The following is a 25,131-nucleotide window of genomic DNA, read 5'->3' as shown; positions in this document are numbered from 1 at the left end:
TAATTTGTGATCGGCCTTCACTGTAGACCTATGTCTACAGTGAAGGCCGATCACTGTAGACACAAGATACGAAGTTGACTGTCTGTCTTGTATATCTCAGAGCACACAGTGTGCTCGTCACTGCGACCTTCAGAGCACTAAGGATCAAACACACTGTGGCTCTGAAAACGAAGAGCGCACGACGTTTCGCATGATCAGTATCCTCGGGTTGTTGGCATTTCTTTTTCTTTCTAACCAATCCTTTTTTTTTCTTTTTTTTTTGGGGGGGGGGGGGGGGGGGAGTTTGTCTTTGTCGGTCCTTCATAAAATTTACAAGAAAAAACAAAAAACGCATGGGCAGTTTTCACAGTGCAAGGAGGAGACGGAGTGATGCCTTTTTATTTCACCACCAAATTATCATTAGTCGAATCACAGGACGGGTCTTTGTTTTCCTCATAAGCCGTGGGCCTTATCCCTCATTCAAAAGGCTCTGGAAAAACAGTAATAAAGGTCCCGTAGCAGTGAAACCGTCCACTCTTTCGAACGATATTCCCAATACAAGATACACATTAAAAACCCGTATGTAATTTACGAGAGAATCTGCTTACTTTGGAAAAAAGTATACTGATTGGTTCGCTGATGTCATTATAATAGTTCAAAGATCATTAGGCCACTCAGTCTGTCGTTTCACAGAGTCACAGTGCCTAAGACAAGCCTTGTTTGCGAAACAAGTTTCCAGGTTCTCAACAGCCTCGGAACGACCCTCGATCCAAAGAAGACCAGAAGGCAACCGGAGACCTTACTTGGCCCTCCTAAGCAAGAAGCACAGCGTGAGCGTCAACTTTGTCCCTTTGAAATGCAATAGATTTAGCATAGTAGCGGGTCGTTTAGTCAAATCAAGATGATGGGCACGGTTTAGGGGGATTATACGGCGGCTGAAGTTTGTCTTTCTCATTTCACCGATTAAAGGGTTCATGGAAGTAATGTGGGCTTGGATAAATTGGGAGTTTACTAATAATCGCATATCGATTAGTGTGCCAAAAGAAAACTAATGCACGAGGGTAGAAATACAGAAGCCTGTTTTTCGATACAAAAATTTGAAACCCTTTTTTACCTTCTTTCGGAAGCTCCCCGGCTTTTCACTGGGATGCTTCCTCGGTGTCCAAGCACGTCAGCGCAACCCAGCTCATCTATTGGACACGAACACTGCGTCACCCGGACGTATGCGCTCCTCAACAATCAATCCGCCAACGAATATTTGAATTCATTTTGAAACACCTATCGTCACCTAGGCTACGGGTGGTCCGAAATACACGCCCTTCATCCGGTTTACATAAATTTATAATAAAAAAGAAAACGTATCTCGGCATTATTAAATGCAATCGACGTTTCGCTTACGCACTGGGAGGGTCTTCCAGTGCGTCAGCGACACATCGATCGCATTTCCTTTCCGATGAAGTACGCCTCTGGCAGTTCTCCTTGATTCTTACTTGGTGTCACCGAAGCGTGTTTCACATTTGCAGGCCCTACAGTGCGTGGGAAAATGTGCCCCACCATTTGTCTTTAAATTTTGTGCATGCTCACTTAAACGGCCATGGGTGCACTTTCCCGTTTGCCCAACGTAAGACCTGCCACACGTTAGGGGGGATTTCATACACGACCCCCGTGATGCATTCGATGTACGGCCTGGCGTGCCGGGAAAGTGCACCACTGACCTAGCAGACGACGCTCGCAACGGAAAGAGCTTTGTGCGCACGCGCATCTCCCCCGTATCGCCGCGTCCCTCCGCGGCACGGCGCTGGACGGCCCGGCGCTCAACGCTCGCTTGATCTTATTAAAAACTTGGGCCACTGTACTCCTATATTCTTTTCTTTTTCTTTCAAATACAGTTGTGAATAGCGCCTTTGTTTGTCGTCTTTGTTGTGTTCGTCTCGTTTAGCTCTATTAACCATGGTTCAAAACGTCCATTACCAGCTGGCCCAACAACAAATACTTTTACAAGTTACACGGTGTGCTGAAAAAGCAAGATGGTAGCCTAGAGTCATCGCATCCTGTTCCATAACACCTCGTGACCACGTGATTTCTCATTTCGCTTTTTAGTTTATGATTAAAGATAAGGAGGAAGCGGTTGAAGAGCCCTTTCATGGTCCCTTTAAGTTGTGAAATACCCGGACTGTTTTCATCAGTTTAATGCTCAGCACACAAAAAAGAACGTGTTTACCGTAGTGGTACAGGTATACCTTACATTATCTGTAAGCTTCCAACTTACCCACGAGAAGGGTCCATGGCGGGTCTATCCAGGGTTCTCAAACTTACCGGTGTTAAAGGGACCATGAAATACTTTTTCTACTTTTTCCTTAACTTTAATCCTCAGCTCAAAAGCGAAATGGAGAATCACGTGGCCGTGACATGCCCTGGCATGGGATGCAAACACTCCAAGCTTCCGCCGTGTTTTTTTAAAGGACACTGACATGGTATTTATGCTCGCCGAGGTTTTTATTTCAACATGACATATAAAAGCCCAACTGCCCAGAACACAATTTGCGACCGGAAATTGGTTTTCTTTTCGCCCGAAAACAGCCGGTTGAGAATCGGCCGGTTTCAGGAGCGCTCACTGCCTTTGTTGTGGTCGACGGACCAACGTTGCGACGGACGCGGAACCGCTACATCGGAACTGTCCTTCGAGGTACCGGCCAATGAATCTTGAAGCGCAGAACTGCGAGCGGGGAGGATATTGGCGACGTGCGCGACCGAAAGCGTCGCTGTGGTCGGCCTTTCACGATTGGCCCAAAAGCTGACTATGACGTCGGAAAGGGTATACCATCGACGCAAATAAGAAGAATAAAGGAACTTTAATTTCGACGGTGTTGGCAGTGTTCCTTTGAGAGCGGAATGATTTCAGGCTTCCACCATGCTATTTACAAACACCATCGAACTTGTCGTTCGCAAGGTAATGACGTCACAAGGGGGAACCATAGGAGGGCGCCACCAAAACATCTCGCCGCTAATAGGTGGCAGAAAATCGCATGACAAACGGTGCACGCAACTCCATCGTCGTCCGCTTCACTCGCCAAAAAAAAAAAGAATACGAAGAAACGAAACAAAAAAACTGGATAGGGAGCAATAGCCACGTGACTTCCGGCAACTCCCTCCTCCTTGACATTTCCCCCTCCTCCTCGGTACGCGTAATCGGCCATGAATCTCCGTGCTCCTGTTTCGGTTTCAATTTCGCAACAGTGAGTTTTCTTTCTTTGTCAATATATACGCGACTCTGCAGTAAAATATGTATTGAGTCGTGTCCTGACACTATAATTAATCGCGTAACAAAAACATAAAACAAAGTTGGCAGCGATTTTTGCTTTTAAAGTTCTATAATGCACGAAATTCATTATAGGAAATTCGTGAGAGAATTGGTGTGTCACGTGACGTCAATTTGCCCGCTAAATTTAGCGGGTAACTGAATTCGTGTATAGGTCACGTGACGTCAATCTCCCGCTAATAGCGGGAGAACTGAATTGATGTTTTGGCCACAAGACGCGAATTTTCCCGCTAAAATTAACGGGAAAACGTTGTCTACGTATAGGTCACGTGCCATCGATTTCCGAGAGGTGTATAGGTCACGCAACATCACGTGCTCCACTTTACCCGCTAAATTTAGCGGAAAATGCACAGACAAACGAACGGACGAACAACATTTTGGGATTAAGGTAGCCTTAAACAGAGCTTTAAAAAAGTAAAAGCCGTTTACAACTCCCTGTCGCGCCGAATTAGAGCGCAGCTCTTGAGGAGGAGGAGGGAAGGGTACTGAGGGGAGGGGGGGTCACGTGACCTCGGGGTGGGGAGGGGTGTCACGTGACCTCGGGGGGGGGGGGGGGGTGTCACGTGACCTCGGGGGGGGGGGGGGGGGTGTCACGTGACCTCGGGGAGGGAGGTCACTTGACCCCCCTTTCCCCGAGGTCACCGAAGGTACCCGAGCTCCTCCCGGTGAAACCCGAGGTCCTCCCGAAGGAACCCGAGGTCCTCGAGGGAGGGGGGGGAGGGTGGGGGGGGGGGGGGGCTCGCGGTTACGCCGACGCCGCTCAAGCCGGAAACGGCGCGCCTAAGAGCTGCGCTCTAAAAATTCCAGACGACCATTAGCTTCAAAGTCCTATGGCGCATGAAATGCAGTGTTTAAAAAGTAATAATTTTTTATTTGTTTAGAATACTATAAAGTCTTGTATAGAATAGATCACGTAACGTCGTGCCATGTGCCGCCAATTTTTCCGCTAAATTTAGTGCGAAACTACATCGGTGTATAGTTCACGCAACGTCAGGTTACGTGACATCAATTTTCCCGCAACATTTTGCGGCGAAACTGAATTGGTGTTTATGTCATGCATGTGACGTCAAATTTAGAGCGCAGCTCTTAGACGCCCGTTTCCGGCTTCAGCGGCGTCGCCGTCGCCGTCGGCGTAACCGCGCGGTGCATTATGGGAAATGTCCCATAATGCACTGCGCGGGACCCTCGTGACGTCACTCGTGACGTCACGAGGGTCCCGCGTGGTGCATTGTGGGACATTTCCCATGATGCAACGCGCGGGGAGGAGGAGGAGGGAGAGGAGGAGTGGGAGGAGGGGGAAAGAGAAGGGAAGATGGGAGGAGGAGGGATGAGGAAGAGGAGAGAGGAGAGAGTAGGAGTAGGAGGGAGGATGAGGAGAGGTGAGGAGGAGGGGTGTACTCTCTCCTCCTCCTCAAGAGCTGCGCCCTGATTCGGCATTACAGGGTGTTGTGAGGTCTTTCATTTTTTCCACTAAATTTAGCGGGGAAACTGAATTCGTCTGTCGGGCCCGTGACGTCAGGTCATGTGGCATCAAATTTCCCGCTAAACTTAGCTAGGAAACTGAATTCGTGCATAGGACACGTGGCATCGGTTTTCCCGCTAAATTTAGCGGGAAATGCACGGACGGAAAGACGGGCAAAATTTGTTGGAATTGAGGGATAGCGTTAAAAAGCATTTCGTGCTTTAGCAAAAACATTGGCATGTCAGGGGTGCTGCCACGGGACTCATTGGCCACAAACACCAATCCAAATATCCGTCGACCAATTGATTGTCAACGAGCGCATACGTCCGAGTGACGCAGTTATCGCGTCCAATGCGTGGGCTGGGTTCGGAGGTCGTGCTTGGGTGCCGAGGATGCATCACCGTGAGAAGCTTTCGAAGGGAAGGAGGTGAAAAACAGAATTGGGAAGTAATCTATAGATTTTTTCTGTGTACTCTCGTCCCCAGCCACCTAATAGGCGTATCCGGTATGGCCGACGAAAAAATAATAAAACGTTTCAATCTGCAAATAGTAAAAAAAATAGAGGGGAGGCAAGATTAGAAAGTGTGACGGTTACGCTCATATCCTAAATGCCTTCTATTGGCGTGGCAAAGCCAAGACAATGTTTTCGCCCATACTAGAAGTGACGACAATTCAAAATGGCGGCGCACTTGCAGAAAAGGTCCATAGTCCGTTGCAACTCAAGAAGGTAGGGCGAGGGTAAGACGGGCCGGGGAGGAGGAAGCAGACGCTAAAGAGAGGAGGAGATTTCCTCCTCTCTTCAGCGTTCCGTCTGCTTCCTCCTCCCCCGCCCGTTCTACCTTCACCCTACCTTCTTGAGTTGCAACGGACTACTAGCACAGAGATGTTTCGGTGGCGCACTCTTGTGGTTTCCCTCCGTGACGTCACGACTGGGATTTGCCTCGCCGTGACGTCACCAGTTGTTATTCTGGCTACTTACCATCAGGTGCGACGACGAGTTCGATGGTGTGTTTAAAAAGCACAGTAGAAGCTAGGAGCTATCGCAATCTGAAACTAACACCGTCAAAGTTGAAAATCTGACAGTGCTCATATGCCCATGGTTTGGCCAATCATGGAAAGCTGACCACAGCGACGCTTTTGGCCGCGCACATCGCTAATAGGGCTGGGCGTCGATTACAAATTTTAACGCGATTCATTAATTAATCGATTATTCGATTAATTAATCGATTAGTCTATTAATTAATTGATTAATCGGCTTCGCTGATTTCCTTGCATAATATAATAAAAAGGACAAATTCACACTTTTTACCTTTGCTGATAGTTTTTTTTTTTTTTTTACTGTGTGATAAAAGATGCAACGTAAACATTTTCAATTAGAGTTCAAGTTTGATGTGCTTTTCAGAACAGTCCAAAGAGACTTACAGCTTATTTTTCCACTTGTAGGTGCAAACAAGCTTTTTGATATTCTCCGGCAAGAGCGACCTCCCTTGATTGTTCACAAAAGTCACTGCTGCGCTAAACAGACACTCGCTTGGCGTTCAAGCAGTATTGTGGGCGTTACCCCCAAAAAAGTAACTAAATACTTTACGTGTTACTTCCAAATAAAAGGAACGCGTTACCGACTTACTTTACCTCAATATAAAAAGAACGCGTAACCGTTAACAGTAAAAAGTAACGCACGTTACCTTTGCGTTACTTTTTAAATTATGAATAAACGCGTTCTAATATGTTTTGACGTTACAGGTATCCATAAGCGCATAGTTCAAGAAACATTATATTCATGCAGAAACTGAACATAATTACTTTAGCTTTTTTACGGTTTCACCTACATACTCACGAGAAAAAATGAAAAGGAAAACACGAAAAACTCAAGAATTTACATCGCTTGGCGCCTAAAAACACAAAAATTAAAGTGCAATTCCTTATTTTTTGGAAGAAGTAGCAACGAGTTACGTAACTATGTTACACGTTACTTGAAATAAGTAACGTAAGTACGTTATCCGTTACTGCTCTGAAAAAGTAACGAGAACGTTACTACGTTAACAAAAGAAGTAACGCGTTAGCGGTAACGCCGTTACTTGTAACGCGTTACCGCCAACACTGCGTTCAAGTGACCGTGTGAGATATAAACTTGTCGCCTTGCTGCGCGCTGCAAACGTCGCTCCTGCAGCTCGCATTCAACTTAAATTTCACCTAAAGTTTGTACTTCATAGTGGTGTACTCCTCCACGTCTGTGAAGTGTCTAATACTGAAGCAAGTAGAAGTGGCCAAGGATGCACCGAGCCTCTTCACTCTCAGGGAACAGTTTAAATTTAGCGTTTTTTATGCGTCCTCGACCCAACCAACTGCAGATGATGGCACTGGATAAAGGAAAGTAGAAGGGGGAACAACTTTTTACCCCTAATTACCGATAACAATAGAACAAAACATTTAAGAAATAACTCTTTTTGTGCTTTCGATCTTCTAAAACGACTCCTCCGCCGTTGCTGCGCAGTTTCAAGTACAGGGTGTCTCAAATAGTGGCCAGGCTCTTTAAATCGACCTTCAAAATCGGTTTCTTAACCTATCGTGCTACAATTTTGTGCAACGTTGCCCACGGGTAGTGCATTCTTTTCTATAAAATTTGCAAAGAGTGAACTTATCTGAGGAAAAAGTAAAAAAAGAAAAAAGACTTAACTCTTATGGAGACGCAGCGAAGCCACCGGTCTTCAAACCATAGGGCGCCCTATCGTTTGAAGACCAGTGGCTTAGCAGCGTTTCCATGGGAGCTAAGCCTTTTTCTTTTTTTACTTTTTCCTCAGGCAAATTCGCTCTTTGCAAATATTATAGAAAAAATGCACCACCTGTGGGCAATGTTGCACACAATTGCAGCGCGATACGTTAAGAAACCAATTTTTGCTGTTGCTTTAAAGATCCCGGACGCCATTTGAGACGCCCTGCATTCGAGGACGTCACTGAACGCGCCTGCACACTACGAGCCCTGGTACAAGCCTCTCACTTGAAAGTATGTCATGGTCAATTGTGAGTTCTTGGAAGGCGAACCGTTTTATTTTCAGAACCCCTAAACCATTATTTCGAAAATTGCACGCTGTGCTACTCCTCGTCGTCGCTCAGTTGGAGCGCCTCTAGGCAGAGATGTCGAGGCAGGAGGGCGGGGAGGAAGTGTAGAAGCTGGCAAGCGAAGTCGAAGGGGGGACAAGGGACATCGTACCGGCGTGTCATCTTCAGCTGAGAGACAATTCGTCATCTTAAGTATTGGTTTGATGAATATTAGGCTTGGGTGAACGTCGGTTCGTAGAGTCATTTTGTTTGTGTCTGTATATTTTGATTCGGCTAACGTTATGCGCTCAAACTTCCGCATTCCGTCACTACCCATAGCGTCACAATCTCACTGAGTTTGAGCTTTCTACGATGCAGAGTTCCTTATGCGAAACGAAAAACCTGATTTCATTTTTTTTTTCATCTAACACGGTACTTCAAACGCAGTATTTTGTTCCCTAGAATTGCGAAAGCGGCATTCTTTTTGTGTACTGCTTTTCGAAGAGGGCGAGGGTCTTAGGACACTTCTTATGGCACGCGATCCCCACACCGCAGGTACCCGAGACCCCGAAGACCGACAGCCGCAGCTCAGGTCGGCTGTCGGCCGCAGCCGACCTGTCACACTCCAAGAGCGTGACCACCAGCTCGTCTGCGTCCATGAGCATCAACTCCCGAAGCAGCCACACGCTGACCCTCTGCGTGGCGCCTTTGCCCGAACCGGACATGACCCTGATGCAGCTTCCCCAGCAATTTCATCAGCAAGTCCATCAGCAAGTACATCAGCAAGTGCATCAGCGAGTGCACCAGCAAGTGCACACGCAACTGCGCAGAAGCGAGCAGCACGTCGGTCGGTGCGCGGCAGCTGGCAGCGGCTTCCGACGCTGACTCGGGCTCAGCATGGTTCGTGACGGTGCCAGGCTGTTGGTCCTGACCTGTCACGAATTTCATGCTGGCTTCATGTGGCGAACCACTTACGGACTTGCCAGTTATTCGTACTTCCCAGCGCCTGTAAGGGGCCCTGTTGTTCGACCAAAGCGCCCCTTCCGTCTGCCTTTATTGTAAAAAAAGATAAAGCGACACTAATTTTGGGAGGCAGCCGTTTTAACCGACCCAGGACTGGTCTAGTGTTTCCAACAAATTAGGGCCATATTACCGGGCATAATAGCTCGCATGTAATTTGTTTTATTTGATGATGTAAGGCAGTACCAAAAGGTATCGCACAGATTCCTAGTGTCTCTGCCCTCGCCCCAGTGACGTCGAACTCGGGGGGGGGGGCGCTTTTTTTCCAGACATTTCATTCAGACATTTGTGTAGTAAAAAGCCACTTAACACTATACGACGCCACCGCTTTATCGCTGGTAACACTTCACCTGTGGGAAATAAGTACAGGCGCAAAGGTTTGGTGACGGCGCATTTTAAACATCCAGACATGTCTTCACCTTCATTTCGTAATTTCTCCCGAAGCCAACATGACGGTATGCAAGAGAAAAGCAAACATAAACGGGCCACATTCAACCATCTGTTACTAATCCCGCTTGAAGTGGTCCGCGAGGTGGCAGCTACGTTGCCGGGTATGAAGAGGTACGAAGTAAACTATTGATAATAGAAACACTGACTAGATGGCGCAAGTTGCCGCCCGATTTAAATGGTTCCGTCGTACGCATCTGCTCACCCACCTATAGACGCTTTACAGCAGCTGTGCATGGGCGCCGCCATAACTGACCTTCAGTTTTTGTTCCCTCTTATTCCGTTCGCTTCACTTCATCATTACCACAGCAGGACAGGTTATTGCCATTTTAGATGCTACTGTGTTCTTGTGCCCAGCATAAGCCCTTGTGAAGACCCGTCAACGCCCGGTTCAGTGGCTCGACATCTCGGTAAGACAAGAGAAGGGCGGCTATGGCGGCTCAATCTGGCGCGTGTGTAAAGCGTCTATAATGCAAACATCAGTGGCCCCTCTGCAACGGGACTTCAGTTGATGATGTCGGTGGTATATTCTGGAGAGTATATACCTTTTGCGGATATTCAACGTAAAAGTGCAAATCTAAAAAGTTTTGCCATATCTAAGCTAACTTCGCTAGCTTGTTCAACAGAAAGAAATTAGTCGGAGTGTAATGTAGACGAACAAAGTATAAATGAAATGCTGATGACCGCTACTGCCCGGTTTGTAGCTACACCATAACCATGCACCTCTTTGTGCATGAAGAGGGTTTGTGACTTTGCCAAACATTTTGAAGCGACTAAAACGGATGACGCAGTCGATACTGCCATTGACTCTGCTTCGAACCCTTGGAACCCGTTTACTAAATGGAACTTGTGTACATAATGTCTTCTAAAATAACTGTCTTCTAACGTAGAATTGCAAATCAATAAATCGTTTTATGACATCGGTGCTGGGCCAGAAAAGGCGAGAAGTTGTCGCAAGGCGTGAGGACACACGGAGTGGTGGAACTTACGGAGAAATATCACGAGCACTTCTCAAACTTTTCGCTATCTCTTCTCTCGAAGCCTTTGTATTTCTGCCCTGGACACACGATGGTTGAAATTGGTGTAGTATACTAAATGTTAAAGTTGAAACCAGAAAATCCAATTTGTCATTTCTTTCTAGAACAGACTCAAAACGAGTGAGCAAGCAGGCTAACATCACTGCGGGCCTTTTGTTTTAAAAATGCTGGGAGGAATGTCGCACGACACCGTGTACGTAACATGATACTGTCTGATTTATTAAGGGTTCCGTGCGTTGTGAGCCATTTGCTGACAGATAAAACGAAAGACGATTAATTGTGACGGTAAACAGCAGCATTTTCGGACACTCGAGTGAGACGTAACCAAGCATTCGATATCGACTACGCAGTAGTCCTTTTATTCTAGATGTCTTTGTCGGACGTTAGATAACCAGCGAACCTTGGACCGCTGTATAAGCCAAAATTCCGGTAATTACGAAGTTATCTTGGACAATCACTGTCATGCAGGTTCCGGATGCTGTTTGGGCAGTCAGTAGTAGAGCCAGGAGGAAACACTTCAACACTGGTGCAGTCGGTCGCCTTCGTTGAAGTCCGTCTAACATTGAATAGACCTTCGGTACACTGGCCAGCAGTTGCAACTTCTGCTGTGAAAGCAACGCTTGCATGTTGGAAAGGTCGAGGTTTCTGTGCCATGAGATACCCTGTCAAGTGTAGCCGAGAAGAAGGCCGGCGGGTATATAGAAACGTTTCGCCGCTGCAGCGCTCTTTGTGGCCCATTTCACGACGCTGCTTTGTTTTCGCACGCTAGCTTCTGATAACCTTATGATAACCTGGAGCACAGACAAACCGCTCTCTGATTACGTCGTGCACGTTTCGTTCGCTCCCGATATGTCCACATGATGTACGAAACCGCTGCATTGTGGTGCACGTCTGCGCTATCCTGACGCCACGGTGTTTGAGGCGCCGTTCACCGCGTACACTGCATGCGCGCATAAATGTAATGGCACTCATGAAAGAATTTCAATGTGAAGCATCGAGCCTCCTTCACCAATAGTGCCGGAATAAAAAAGGAGGCGTTCGCCTGCGTTCCTTCTGTTTAGAGCTTAATCCGTGTTGTCAACGGTCGAATAAAAGTATCGTGTCCTTTTATGGCGTCCGACCTGCAGTGTCTTGTCTTTTTATACTGCCAACGTGAGGACAGAGAGCTCCTACGCTCTTTGAACATCGCAGCCTCGTTGGAAAACAACGGAATCGCGTATGAACTGTGGTACACGTTGTCTCTCAGCTTCGCTCGCGGAGCCAAGTAGCCATGACTGGATATGTCTCGACTCTGAAAGCTTCGGAGTTGTTTCCGCCCGATTAGAACAAGTGTCGGGACTCGGTTGGCACTGAGCGAATTTGAGTGACACTGCATGGCTAATAGCAGCAGTTTTGCTTTGCACGGGGATTGGTCGGTTTCTATTGAGACAGCCAAATTTAAAAAAAAAAACAAAAACACATGGACGCTTATTGATGTTATGCTGGACTTTGTGTTTTCTACGAGCGTAAATAAAAAATTGCCCGCACTCCGGTTATCTTAAAATGTCCGTTGACCACGCTGTCTTATCAGCACTTTTCGTGCGAGGTCACTGACTCCTCATGTCACTGATGGGCAGGTTTCAAGATGTTACGTCAGTTCAGTTGCGACTGAGGTGTGAAAAACTGGATACATCGGTAAGTGTCGTTATCCTGAAGCGTAGCTTATTTAGTGGCTCTAGGGCCTAGGCTCACTAAATAAGCTACGCTTCAGGGTAACGACACTTACTCATCTTGTAGCTTAAAATCATGATGGCCAGTTATCTCAAGCTTTGTCTAAAAACGCAGGAAACACTTTTCCGCCCTCCAGATCGGGGAACGGAGTGCCGATACTCTAAGCAGCGTATTTAGTGGCCCTAAGCTTCCCCACTTGTGGTTTGCACAAGTGGGGAAGAGATCGTTTTTCTTGTCTGAGGTTGTGTGTTGTGCGGTATTTATCGAAGACTTTGTGTTCACCATAAAGAAAATGTCTTGTCGCAAAGAAGTGTGTTTGAATGAATATTTAAATTTAAAGGAGCTGTACAACCATTTCAGTGCTTTGCCTAAATAATTTAGGAGTTGGTGTCTCGACCTTTCTGAAGTAAAGAACAAAAAACCTCTTTTGCCTGCATGTCCTAGTTTTTATTTTAAAAATGGACAAAGATTGATGTTTTCGGCGCCTCTCAACTCCTTCACCATCTTCGGAGTCACGTGCGCTGTGATGTCAATGGGGGACGCGCGGGATCCGGTGAAGCACTCTCTTTCTCTAGAACCATCAGTGGGCAGCGAGAACTCACCCGCTCGCTACCACGTGACCACGTGCTTGCTCAGCCAACACCTCAACATGGCAAAAGGAGGAAAATCTCATCCGGGTCCGGCCATCCCCGTCCCTTTCCCCTCCGGCTTCTGGCGGCTGTTCGCGGTACCAGATAGAGCTGACGGTTTTGTTGACCTCGGATAGATGGCGCCACTAAACCTCCGTATAATAAAAGTTTTTACGACAAGATTTATGGAAAAGTTACCTTTTATCGAGCAGGTATTTGCACAACTTGTTATCTTCCTACAAGACCCCCATTGACGTCATACCGCGTGGTTCTCATGGCCGCCGCTCGCGGCTGCAGGTCGGGGAATATTTTAAGTTTTGCCTCGCGATTACGCGGCGGAATCGCAACATTTCGAAAGAAGGAGGTGTGTTTTCTGTCCTTTGTGACAATAAAAACAATGTCGAAAGTAGAAGGTGCCAATTCTTTCAACGTTAAAATCGTTGCACATCTCTTTTAAGGTAAGACGCACAAGTGTCAGCCATACTATATAGAAGAAATCGGACGCCCCTCCGCGTCCACGGCTGATGACGACATGGAGCGTGCATGTGACCTGATTTTGTCGGATAAACGAATGGCAGTGAATTATGTGACAAATCATTTGCAAATCAGACAAGGTTTCGCTCACGCAATAATCCATTAAGGGCTTGGGTCTGGAAAGGTTTTGGTGAAAATAAATGCTACAGCCAGATTGCGAATAATCATTTTAATGAGGATTCAAAATTCGAACACCGCGAGATTTGACGCTCCAGATTTGTGCGCCGAGTAATCCATCAAAATCCTCGGGTTGGTGAGCCATCCATCGGAAATATTTACTTCATCGTGCCCCAAAGCTTCCAGCCTCATTTTGACACCAACATAATCGTCGGTGAGTCCGTATTTTTGTATCAACGACCATCTTTATCTCCTCGGCAGCGGTGTTGCCGCTAAGCCTCGTTAAGCTTCCTGCCCATACGTGGCGCTCCGCTATGACGGACGCCGCCTCCGCGGCGTCAACGCAGGCACCGCCTGCCGCATCACGCTCCGAACAATACTCAGACGCCGCAAACATCGACGCCGAATGGGACTCGGCTTGCCCCACCGATAATATCTCCCTCTGAGATACGGATTGCGGATGCATAATGCCCGGCAAAAACCGAAAACAGCGTCCCGTAACTCGAACGCAGCATGAACTCCACACCATTGTGGTACAAGTCCCCCTCTTGGAACATATCAAACTGTGTGCACCCATGCGGTAACCATGCGGAGTTCTACATAGTTGGGTTTATTCAGAGTATAGTCTGCTGCAACAGAAGATCAGCGGTAGATGCTCCAGCCTCCACCTCTTGCGCGAGCTTGCTACCTTCGATGCCACTTCGGCGCACGCAAAGTCAAACGCGTGTCGGAGGGCAAGGAGCGCGTGTTGGGAGCGGAGCCTCTACTGCTGATCTCGCGTGGCAACAGACTTCTGGATTAGGGCTGGTTATAGAACCGGCGAATGGCCTTAATCTCGTCGATGATGGCGTTGGTGACGAGGTCGGCGAAGGCGAGCACCACGACGAGCGCGAGGCACACCCCTGCGGCGATCATGACATGCTGCTTGATGAAGTTGCGCGCCGAGTCCGGGCAGTTAGTCCGATGCACCAGGTACCAGGCGTCCGATTCAGTCATGTTGAGGACGTTGCGCCCGCAGAAGACGCTCACCAGCCGGCTGCTCGAGGCGTTCTTGCAGCACGAGTATGGCACCGAGCACCGCTCGAAGCCCGGGTTCGCCGTGCTGCAGTTGAAGTAGCTGGATCGAAAACATCGACAGTAAGCCAACGTCACTCAGGGTCTTTAGAGACTCCCTTTTAAAAAAACCTGCATGCCGTTCAGGTCATTTTTGACAAAATGCTTGCACACAGAGTAAGTTATGCTCCGTGTAAGCTGGTGTGCTCCTTACGCACCTCGTGTATTTGTTTACACCCCAAATGTGCCCGCTTTTGCTTCCTTTCGACCTCAGCCGATGACGGCGCGCACTTGGGTGCCTCGTCACGTCCTCTGTGGTGCCCTTTGGTTGGCGTGCCACTGTTCCGATGCACCGCATTTTGAAGGACTTGCTTCAAGTATAATCTCAGAGTTGTGAACCAAAGATGGACTTTACAGCGAACAGAAGGCGACTCGGTTGGCTGCTAGTCAGCGCGGGCATGGTGGCCGAAGAAGGCAACTTTGGGAAGGCCAGCCTAACAAAAAAAAAGCAACAGCTTAAGATGGTCCCAGCTTTTAAATTATTACAGAGGATGATTAAGCCAAAATCATCAAACAAAGCAATTCGGCATTTAATTTATTATTTTCGTACTCACGACCTGCTCACATGTGCTCAGATGCTACACAACCTCGGCGTTGACACAGTACAAACCGATGCACAGACAGTGGTTCTCGGTGGAAAACCAGCAATATTATTCGAACTAAATTGCGTACCTCTCAACATGAAAAATACTAGACACACGCCAAAAACAGGCAATAAAAATAGAAACATTCTACAGGAATGAGAGAAGCGAACATAGGTCCCGCCAGTGAGGGCGGCGAAGCGGCCTCTTGCGTAGTCGGCAGAGGCAAGGAACCCGTGCGGCTTGGATGACATTGGCGATACTCCTCGGCACCACCGCCATTTACGAGCACACACGCGTTCGAAGACATGAAGCGGTGCCTCAGTAAGAACGTGCGACCTCTTCCTGCGCTCAACGAACTGCCGCTCGCTGTCTGCTCAAAACTCGCTTTACTCGGCTGTCGGAAACCGCTGGCCTTCGAGAAGAGCACACTGACTTCTCTTTGAATTCGACCTTTTGTAGAAACATCGGTTCGAGAGTAAATGGATCTGGTGCCCTTTCTCTCGCTTCCTTCTGGCCGAGCTGAGGGGAAGGTGGTATCTTTTTGTCGACTTCGGGGCAGAAGATAACACACGATGGGGGACAAAAGAGAGTTTGGGGGAGCTGTATCTAGGTCACAGCGGCTCAATGAGCAAACAGGATGTAGCTGACATTTTGCGTGTCTAACGGGTGGGAGAGGCTTTCGTGCACCTGAAGCGCCCAGTCACCTACCAAAAACAAGAGGATAAAGCACAGGAAGGGGCCTCGTCCCAGACCAAGCCGACCTTGGCGTGCGCGCTCCCAGAAAGACCAGCTTGACCAGCACGATTTGGAGTTTGACCAGCTTCACCAGCTTGTCTCTCAGTCATTAAAACTCTGGTTTGGGCTAGCTTGAACACATTGGTTTGGGCCAGCTTGACCACATTGGCTCCATGGAAAACCAGTTAGGACCAGACTGGCTCCCAGCAACACCAGATTGAATCTGAAACCAGATTCTAGTTAGAGCATGCTGATTTTTACTTAAACCGGACTGACCAGCTCAAATTCTAGCTAGCCAAGCTTAAGCCAACTTGATTGCAAGTTAAATCAGTTTAATTACCACAATGGCCAGTTTGACCAGCTTAACTACCAGCTTGACCAGTTAGATTTTCTTGCTGTTTTTTTTTTCAATAGGGCATGCCGCCAAGTGATTGGACACAATCGCTGCGTCCGTTTGGTAGGGCCCTCGGATGTTCACGCTCGAGATCGAGTCCAAAGATTGCGGCCGCGGTCCGTCTCACAGTCGTGAAACTTTCGCATAATATGACGCTACCGTCGATCCAAACTTTATTGCCCGGTCGGTATAAACGTCGGCGCGATCGTGTTTAAGCCGGGCCTTCAAAACTCATGCTGTATCGCTTGACCTGGTCACGTGACGCTCATGACATCACTACCACGCCGCTTTTTCGCATCGCTTCTTCGTGTCATCTTTTTTCGCCTCTTATCTGAAGAAGAAATTAACCGGTTAAAACCGGGAGTTTCTTTACGAAAGCTTTGAGAATACTGCAATATGGCGGAACAGCCAACACCGTGAGACATGGACATCTCAAATCACGTACAGCTGCTTCTAAAAAACGAGACTGTAAATTCGATTGCGTGATCCGGCCCGTCCCACCTTGGAGCGTTTTCAGCTCTGCCAGAAAAGGGCTTAATTTTAAAATGTATCTTTTACGCTGGTGTAATTGAATCCACCATGTTAGTGACTTGCCTTCTGCTCTTTCCATCGTGTTAATTTCACACCGTAGAAGTGTTAAATCAACAAAATCTTTCAGCCTTTCCACTCGGTGAAGAAGGAAGACCAGCGAAGCTGTACTATGATGGGACGACCTCAAGCACGACTTCTTGGACGACCTCAAGGAGGACGCCTAGAGGACGACATCTAGGACGACCTGAAGGACAACGTCTATGACGACCTCAAGGATGACTTCTAGGACGGCCTCAAGGACAACTTCAAGGACGACCTCAAGGACGACGTCTAGGAAGACCTCACGGACGACTTCTAGGACGACTTCTAGGATGACCTCGAGGACGACATCTAGGACGACGCCCAGAGAAATTCAGCCTTTCTACTCTGGTGAAAACCAGAGTGGAAGGCTGGAAAGGTTGCAGCCATCTATGAATCTATGAGCGAGGCCGGCAAGTCTGGTTGCCGCAGTCACTCATAGATGGCGATAGCTGTCCAGAGTTTTGTGTCGACATTTCTTTGCGGGGGACACGATCCTCGGAAAACTAGCCTCTAACAGCTCTTCGGTAAAAATAAATAGCCACCAGCACTGCGGAATGACGCCACCGGATGTTTATATTTTTATGTGAATGAGCACATTGTTCGCTGATCAAGCGCAATGAGTGCGAGCTCAGAGGACTTCGTCTCTTTCCAAATAGTAAGCTCTGGACGTGCCCAGTGCACGTACAGTGCCCCTCAAACTTAACGCCGCCACTAGATAGTCCGGTTTATTCACTTGTTGAGCTATTCCTGAACCTAGTGGTCGAACTACTTGGTGAACATTCGCGTCCCCGATGAGAACCCAACCAGGGGAAGGTATTCGAGCAGCTGCAGCGACCAATTTATCTTTGGGTAGCATGCAATAGATAAATATTTGCATAACCGGGGTGTAACCGAGTGGCGGCGTTAAGTTTGAGGGGCACTGTACATTCGTGCTAGTTTTTAGAAAGCAGGGTGCTCGTATACAAACTAAAAAATGGCGCCTGTAGCTCATAATTTCTCTGGAATAACAGTCGGCGAGTGGAAACTGACTGTAGCACACTCTAAAAAAAAAGGTGTAAAAGGGTGTATCGTTACACCCATTGTCCCATATAATACACCCCAAAACTTCAATCCCACGTACAGCGCCCTACACCCGGAACAGACGGCCCCAAACTTTACGAGGGGCTTGATAACGGTGCGATATAACTTTTAAATAGCTAAAGTACGGATCGAAGACCACATAAAGAAAACACCGAGCTTTTACAGAACGGCCAAGAAAACCCCGATTATTTCTTTTTTTTTTTTGTAGTCAGTAACACGGTACATTAGCTATTTTAATAAGTTGTACCACACGGCTATTAAGCCCCTCGTAAAATTTGGGGCCGTCTGTTTGACTGTAGGGCGCTGTACGTGAAATTGAAGTTTTGCTGTGTATTATATGGGACAAAGGATGTAACAATGCACCCTTTTACACCTTTCTTTTTTTTTTAGAGTGCATTTGTCACGTCTGGGTCACCAATTGGTAGCGTGTTCGAAGTTGAGGACGGAAGAAATAGTGCTACCGACTTCAAGCTTAAGGGAAACGTTATGCTTAATCCAGGTCACCGTGATCCAGGTGCCGTCGGGCTCGTGCCAACACGAGGACACCAGGAGCGTCGTCGTTCTTGTTGCTGGAGACGCTGGACGCTAACAGAATAGCTCCGTCCCCTGCACCCTACTGCAGGCATGCAGTGAGGGGCTATCTGTAGCCGTCAGTACGTCTAGCGTCGCCACGAACAAAAACGACGACGCTACACGTGTTGGCACGAGCGCGACGGCACGTGGATTAAACGGAACGTTTTGACCTAAGCTCGGAGTCGGTCGCACCATCTCTTCCGTCCTCAACATCGAACACGCTACATTGTCCTATGGAAGTAGAATATTTAGGCAAATAACGAGGTCGAAACCAAGCGTTTAAGCCTAGAAAGGCATTCTCCTCTGTTATACTGAGCATGATCGTTAGCGCACAACATGCCATGCTTAACTTTACATGGGGCAGTTTATTTATATATTTTCGTCAGTGAAAAACTTTTTCAGCCTTGTCAGTCGCCGAGATTGCAGCTGTTGGCTAAGCGAGTGTTCTACAGGAAAGTGTGGACGCACAGCAGCAATTTCTTTAAAGCTTACACAGTAAAATGGCATATGGTTGAAGAACCCCTAAGGTCGGAGAACTGTCGAAATTCGTTCGACTTGGTTACACCGAACATGATTGTAAACTTGAGACTGCGGCAAAAAAGAGAACACAACAGAAGGTAGAAAAAGAGGAGGCAACGTCTCAAAGCTGAGTTTGAGACGTTGCCTCCTCTTTTTCTACCTTCTGTTGTGTTCTCTTTTCTGCCCCAGTCTCAAGTTTACAATCATGCTCAACTTACACCAGCTCGCCTGCACTCTGACTATTTTTTCGTTAGTGGTTACACCGATTGCGTAGTCAAGTCAGCGTAGCTAAACAATAATTAAAAAAAAAAAACACACACGCACCAGCGTAGCTAAGTTGGCGAGGTGGCCGGGATTCGGTCCCCTGCCATAGCAAGATTCTAGAATGTTTGAGAATCATGTAGTTTGTTCATGCTCACAATATATAATCCCAGAAGAACCGAGGTCGAATGTCTGTTAAAGGCCGGCGTACAACCTCAGTTTTCTGCAGGGGAGATAATCCTCTCCTAAACTGCGAGGGGAGCCAAGTTGGGCAAGGTAAAAAGTGGAGAGGATATAAGAAAGCAGGAAGTGGGCAAAAGTAGAAAGCGCCAAGTGTACGTCGGCCTTTAAGGCTTCCTGGGAAGCCTTAAAGGGCGACGTACACTTCGCCTTTTTCTTTTTTATCTTCTCTGCTTTGTACCTTGTCCTAACTTGGCTCTCATCGCAGCTTAGGAGAGGGGAGGATTACCTTCCTCTTAGCGCTCCCCTCGTGCAAAGCCAGTCTCGCCCCGGCGCTCGATCCCGCTACTCACTGGACGCCATAGTTGAGGGCGATGTTTAGAGCGCATGCTCATAGCGAGCTCACATTAATAGGCTGCTAAGAACAGCAATCTTGATGGTGCGGAATGCACGTTGCAAAAGAACTGCGGAAGCTCGCCGACAGCACGCGCTCAGCAGTCGCGTGCTGAATACTTCCTATATACGCCGCAATCGACGCCCTCGATGCCCCTTTCTTTCTTTTTGTTCTCGTACAAGTTTGCCAGATTAAACACTTAGTATTTGTCTGTTCATTGGTCGCCTCATTAATTGCCATTCGTGACCATATCACTTGGAGATCTCTCTGAGTGTATACTGCGCATCGATACACTCAGGACACTAATCACTGTTGTTTACGGTTGAATCAAGAAAAGGGGGCGAACCTGTCTATGCTTCAACAACAACGTGATCTCCGCGGCAAGAAGATTGGACGCTTTTTAGGCCACAGGGACCACGAACCAACGGGGCACGGTACCGCCCGCTTTTTTCATGCTCCGAAAACAAATCGAAGACGGGTCATTGCACCAAAAGAACAGTGCACGTCAATTTATAAACTTCTGCGGGCCATAGTCGACTGGAATGAGTTGACAAGCGAAAATGCACAGAGAACAAACCATGACACGTTTGTTTCACTGTTATGTGTCTCGTGAAATCTATTTTGTTTTTCTTTTCTAAGTAGCACGTGTACGTTCGGTGCCTTTACATTTTCACTTTTCAATTTCATCATCGCCGAGTAAGTCTTTCCTTTAAGGTTTTCTATGTACCCACTTTTTTGGTAGCACTCGTACATTTCTTCTGCTTTACATTTTAGTGACTTAGGACTTACTACATGCTGGTGTGCGTGATCATGCACCATGTGACGCGTTTTGAGCTCTGTTAGCGTGATTACGTTTCCTTTTATATTTCATACAATTACAACATTGTGCGACCATGATGATATTCTATACCCCCCCCCCCTCTATGTAATGTTCCTGTGGGCCTTTAGAGGTAATTAAATAAATAAATAAATGATGATATCATCGTGGTTGGTTGTCTCCTTCTTTTGATTGGCGAGGCGAAGCTCGCGCCGCTGTATTTTTTTTTTTTTTTTTGCTGTTTTTTATTACCACGCTGGACTGTTCGTTTTCTAAAATTGAATGAAATGGTACTTTCCCAGAAAGTGCTCTATCCAGCATGAAAACATGCTGGATGAGGCCTTTGCTGAAGGCTGGTTCACACGACGAGTGAACACACTAGCGCCATCTATTGGGCAGCCCTGGAACACAATTAAACAAGGACATCAATAATAATAATAATAATAATAATCAATCAATCAATCAATCAATGTTTTTATTCGTGCCCGGGAACAACCTTGCGGTCTTGGTACAGGTGCACTGTGTTAACATGTAAGGCAGAACAGGGTATAAAGCAATAGTACGGACAACACAAACAACGGACAAGCCCTAGAAAAATACACTTAAAAATTATAAAAAGTAAACACAAAGTCACAACACACGATAAGCTTAATGGTACTACCGCCAACACCAATTGCTAGAAAGAAAGAAAAAAAAATGCATTCAAAGTGGGGAATTTCGGCGTGAACGCCGCAAGTTAGTGCATACAGTTCAAATTTAAGTGATGGCCTTTAATAATAATAATAATAATAATAATAATAATAACTTTATTCGGATTGTTCTTTCTTCAGCATGTACGAGGCGGGTCAGTCGAAGCCAGGGTCGGCTTGTGCGACTAGACCCCGTAGTGATGAGACTGATTCTTTCTGTTCCTTTGGAACTAAAAAAAAAAAAACTTTCTGTTCCTTTTGAAGTGTTCCTTTGAATGCGTTCTTGAAGTGCTCTCTTTGAAATGTCGGGTTGTTTTATCCCTGATCAAAAAAACGCTTAATGCTGTCTGAGGACGTGGAAGAAAACCCCGGCCCGCTCACGGCGGAGCAGCAACAGGAGCTCCTTGATGCACTCCGTGTTATACCGATGATACAGCTAGGGCAGACAAAGGTACTTTCGGAATTGAAGGAGATCAAAGAAAATCAGTTGGTCGCAGAAAGGAAGCTTGCTGCACTTACAGCTTCTATTGGTGGGATTGAAAAAGAGCTACTGTCTGTCAAGGAAATGGACGGGGAGATACGGCGTTTTAAGAAACAAAATGAAACCGTGACTGCGCAACTTAGTTCACTCATGATGCGACAGGATTCTAGAAAATAGATCCCGGAGAAATAATCTGATTTTCTATGGACTTCCAGATTCCGTCAACGAGACGTGGGATGAGTCCGAACGAAGTGTTATATCGCTATGTAGGGATAGTCTTGGGATTCAAGTCGGTCCTTCGTCAATCGAACGCGCTCACAGAATTGGTCGTTTTTTCTACAGCCAAAAATAACCGATCGTTGCGCAGTTCTGTTCATTCAAAGATAAGCAGAACATTCTTTCTAACGCGCACAAACTGAAAGGCAGTTGCTTGTCACTTAGCGAAGACTTTTCGTTACGTGTAAGATCGGAAAGGAAGAAACTTCTTGACTTTGCTAAGGAACATAATGAAAACATTAAAATACGCTTTAATAGGCTTATCATTGGAACAAAAGACGTTTACCTATGATACAACAACGGATCGTGTCGTCGAAAATATTTAATAGCAATCAAACAACCCGTTCAAATACCGCAAAAGTAAGCCACAAGAACTTGATTTTATTGTTGTAAACTGTCGCAGAATCAAGAATAAAGCGGATGAGCTCGCCGACCTCATTAGTGTTACTAATCCTGACATAATTGTAGTTACCGAGTCGTGGTTGGATGACACTGTTTGCGACGCGGAGGTATTTCCCTCCAACTACAATGTCTATCGGAGGGATCGCAACGCTCATGGAGGTGGCGTTTTTGTACTTGTCAGCTGTCATATCAAAAGTATTGTGTTAAATTTCAATGACCCCTCCTGTGAAGCTGTCTGGTGCAGAATAGAACTGGCAAATGCAAAACAACTAGCCGTTGGTTCCTTTTACCGGTCTCCTGGGGGCAGCGATACAAAGCCACTCGAGGCGTTATCGAATGCTTTGTCAGCGCTGACCTCTGATTACGTCGTCGTAGGTGGTGATTTTAATCTTCCCGAGATTGACTGGCAAGATAAACTTCCTGTTACACGGTGCAAATCTAACCTTTACATGACTTTAGAATCCCTAATTATCGAAAACAGTCTTTATCAGTTCGTGAATGTTCCTACAAGGTTAGGCGGGACAAGAGCATCTACTCTACAATACAATACAATACAAAAACCATCTTTATTTACTTTGTTTGCAAATAATACAATATAAAGCCCACATAAGCCAATGATGGCTTGTGTGTGGGACGCGACAGGAGCCTCTGCATTTTTATTGCACACATAACTAAAAATAACAAAACATACCAATATTAGTACCTATTACTGCAGTTCCACCTCCTTCTACAGCTTATATTAGTTCGCCTACTTTGATGAGTACATGTGTAAACCCATCGAATCATATTGAATTAACATTTACATACTGTAAAGAAGAATAGAATTCACGACTTACGAGACAATTCTAATAATAGAACACAATAACAACCTTTTATATCCTGCGTTTTCGGGGATACTCATCGGTTATACCTATTACCTTTTAAGAATCTTTTTTTCCTTGTTCAATTATCCACTTTTTTGCTATTTTTTTTATTCTAGGGGATTTTATTTCAAGTAGCTCGTCGGGTAATGTATTATAAAGCTTAGGTATGTAATATTTCCTTGTGGCCTCTCCATATCTTGTTCTTACAAATGGTTCAACAAATTTTTTATTAGGTCTTAATGTCCTTTCTTTTTTATTTTCGCGCCTATATTTATTGTTGAAAAAATGCTTTATTATAATGTCATACTTCATTTGATCTCTGAAACGTAATATTCCTAATTCTTTATGCATATAATCTGAAAGATTTGTTTCTTCGCGTCGGTACCCAATATTCCTAACTATCCTTTTTTGAATAGATTCTATCTTTAGTTGTAAATACTTGGCACAGTGCCCGTAAACTGTTATTCCATACTGAAGTACGGATTTACCCAGTGAATTGTATATCATTTTAAGTATGGATCGCGGTACTAGTTCTTGGATGTGGTACATATGGGCCATTAATACCCTTAATTTTTTGCAAACCTGGTCTATGTGAATATCCCATTTAACGTATTTGTCTATGTGCATACCCAGATATTTTACATTATCAGCGTATTTTAGCGGAATGCACGAGCAGTTGTCGCAGTTCTCATCATGCATTTTTATTGGAAATTCATTTACGATTTTTTTTCTTGGATCTCTAAAGCATATTACTTGCGTTTTAAGAACATTTACAATTATTTGGTTTTTACGGTACCAAGGAATAATTTTATGTATATCATCTTGTATAGTCATTGCCGCTACTTCGTAATTTCTATGTGCGTATACAATTACCGTGTCATCTGCAAATTGAAGGAGCTTACTTTTTAAGCTAACCTGTGCTATCTCGTTAACATATATATTAAAGAGTAGTGGACCGAGGACTGTACCTTGTGGTACTCCTTGTTTTACCTTAATTTCCTTGCTATATTTTGAACCTAAACGTACTACCTGAAATCGATCAGCAAGATAATTCCGAAATAAATCATATGTTTTCCCTCAAATTCCAATACTATAGAGTTTATCCATTAAAATATCATGATTGATTGTTTCGAAGGCCCTCGTAAAATCTATGAATAAGGCTAGAACATAATTACTGGCGTCGATGTTTTCATTTACATAGTCAAAAAAGTCTTCTAGAAGGTCACTGGTTCCTATATGTTCCCTGAATTCATATTGTGTGTTAGTTAGTAGGTTATATTTAGCGATATAGCACCTAAGAACTTTATTAATATATTTTTCCATTATATAGTTTATCACAGAAAGGATACAAACTGGTCTATAATTTAGGAATTTATTTTTCTCACCTTTCTTGTATATAGGCCGAACAACGGATGTTTTAAGTTTTTTTGGGATGATGCCGCTAGAAAATATACGATTGTACAACTGTAATAGGACAGGTTTCATTATAGTGATATGGTATTTAATATCTCTAGCCCTAATTTGATCAAACCCTGTTGCCTTATTAGTCTTTAATTGCTTTACAATTTCAATTAGATCATTGTCATCCATATCGGGGAAAAATATTGAATCATTATTTCTTATTTGATTTGGTTGTCTTTCCGTTGTCGTACAACATAAAGTTTCAATTGACTGCACATATTCTGTATTAAAACTATTTGCTAGTATCCCTAAGTCATGTTCAGGACCGAAGTTTGTTTGAATAGTGTCTTCAATCGTTTTTTTCTTTTTTCGTTGTAACAGTTGGTTTACCAAGGACCAGCATTCTGCTGTATTTTTTGTCTCAGAGAATTTGTTCCAGTAATAATTTCTTTTTGTTAATCTTA

The 25,131-nt window shown here is 45.7% G+C and overlaps 1 protein-coding gene across 1 annotated transcript in view; it reads right to left on the bottom strand.

Moving 5' to 3' along the window:
- Window positions 1–14,091: 14,091 nt before the first annotated feature.
- The window catches only part of LOC120840334 (tetraspanin-33-like), a 28,454-nt gene continuing 17,414 nt past the window's right edge, over window positions 14,092–25,131 (bottom strand). Inside the window, exon 3 of the mRNA XM_040210811.2 lies at window positions 14,092–14,410. Coding sequence (XP_040066745.2) covers window positions 14,092–14,410 — 319 coding nt within the window. The remainder of the gene's footprint in view (window positions 14,411–25,131) is intronic.

The sequence above is a fragment of the Ixodes scapularis genome, unplaced genomic scaffold (genome assembly GCF_016920785.2).
Source record: "Ixodes scapularis isolate PalLabHiFi unplaced genomic scaffold, ASM1692078v2 PGA_scaffold1__304_contigs__length_218370807, whole genome shotgun sequence".
Lineage (NCBI taxonomy): Eukaryota > Metazoa > Arthropoda > Arachnida > Ixodida > Ixodidae > Ixodes > Ixodes scapularis.
This window is presented reverse-complemented; position numbering and strand designations above follow the sequence as displayed.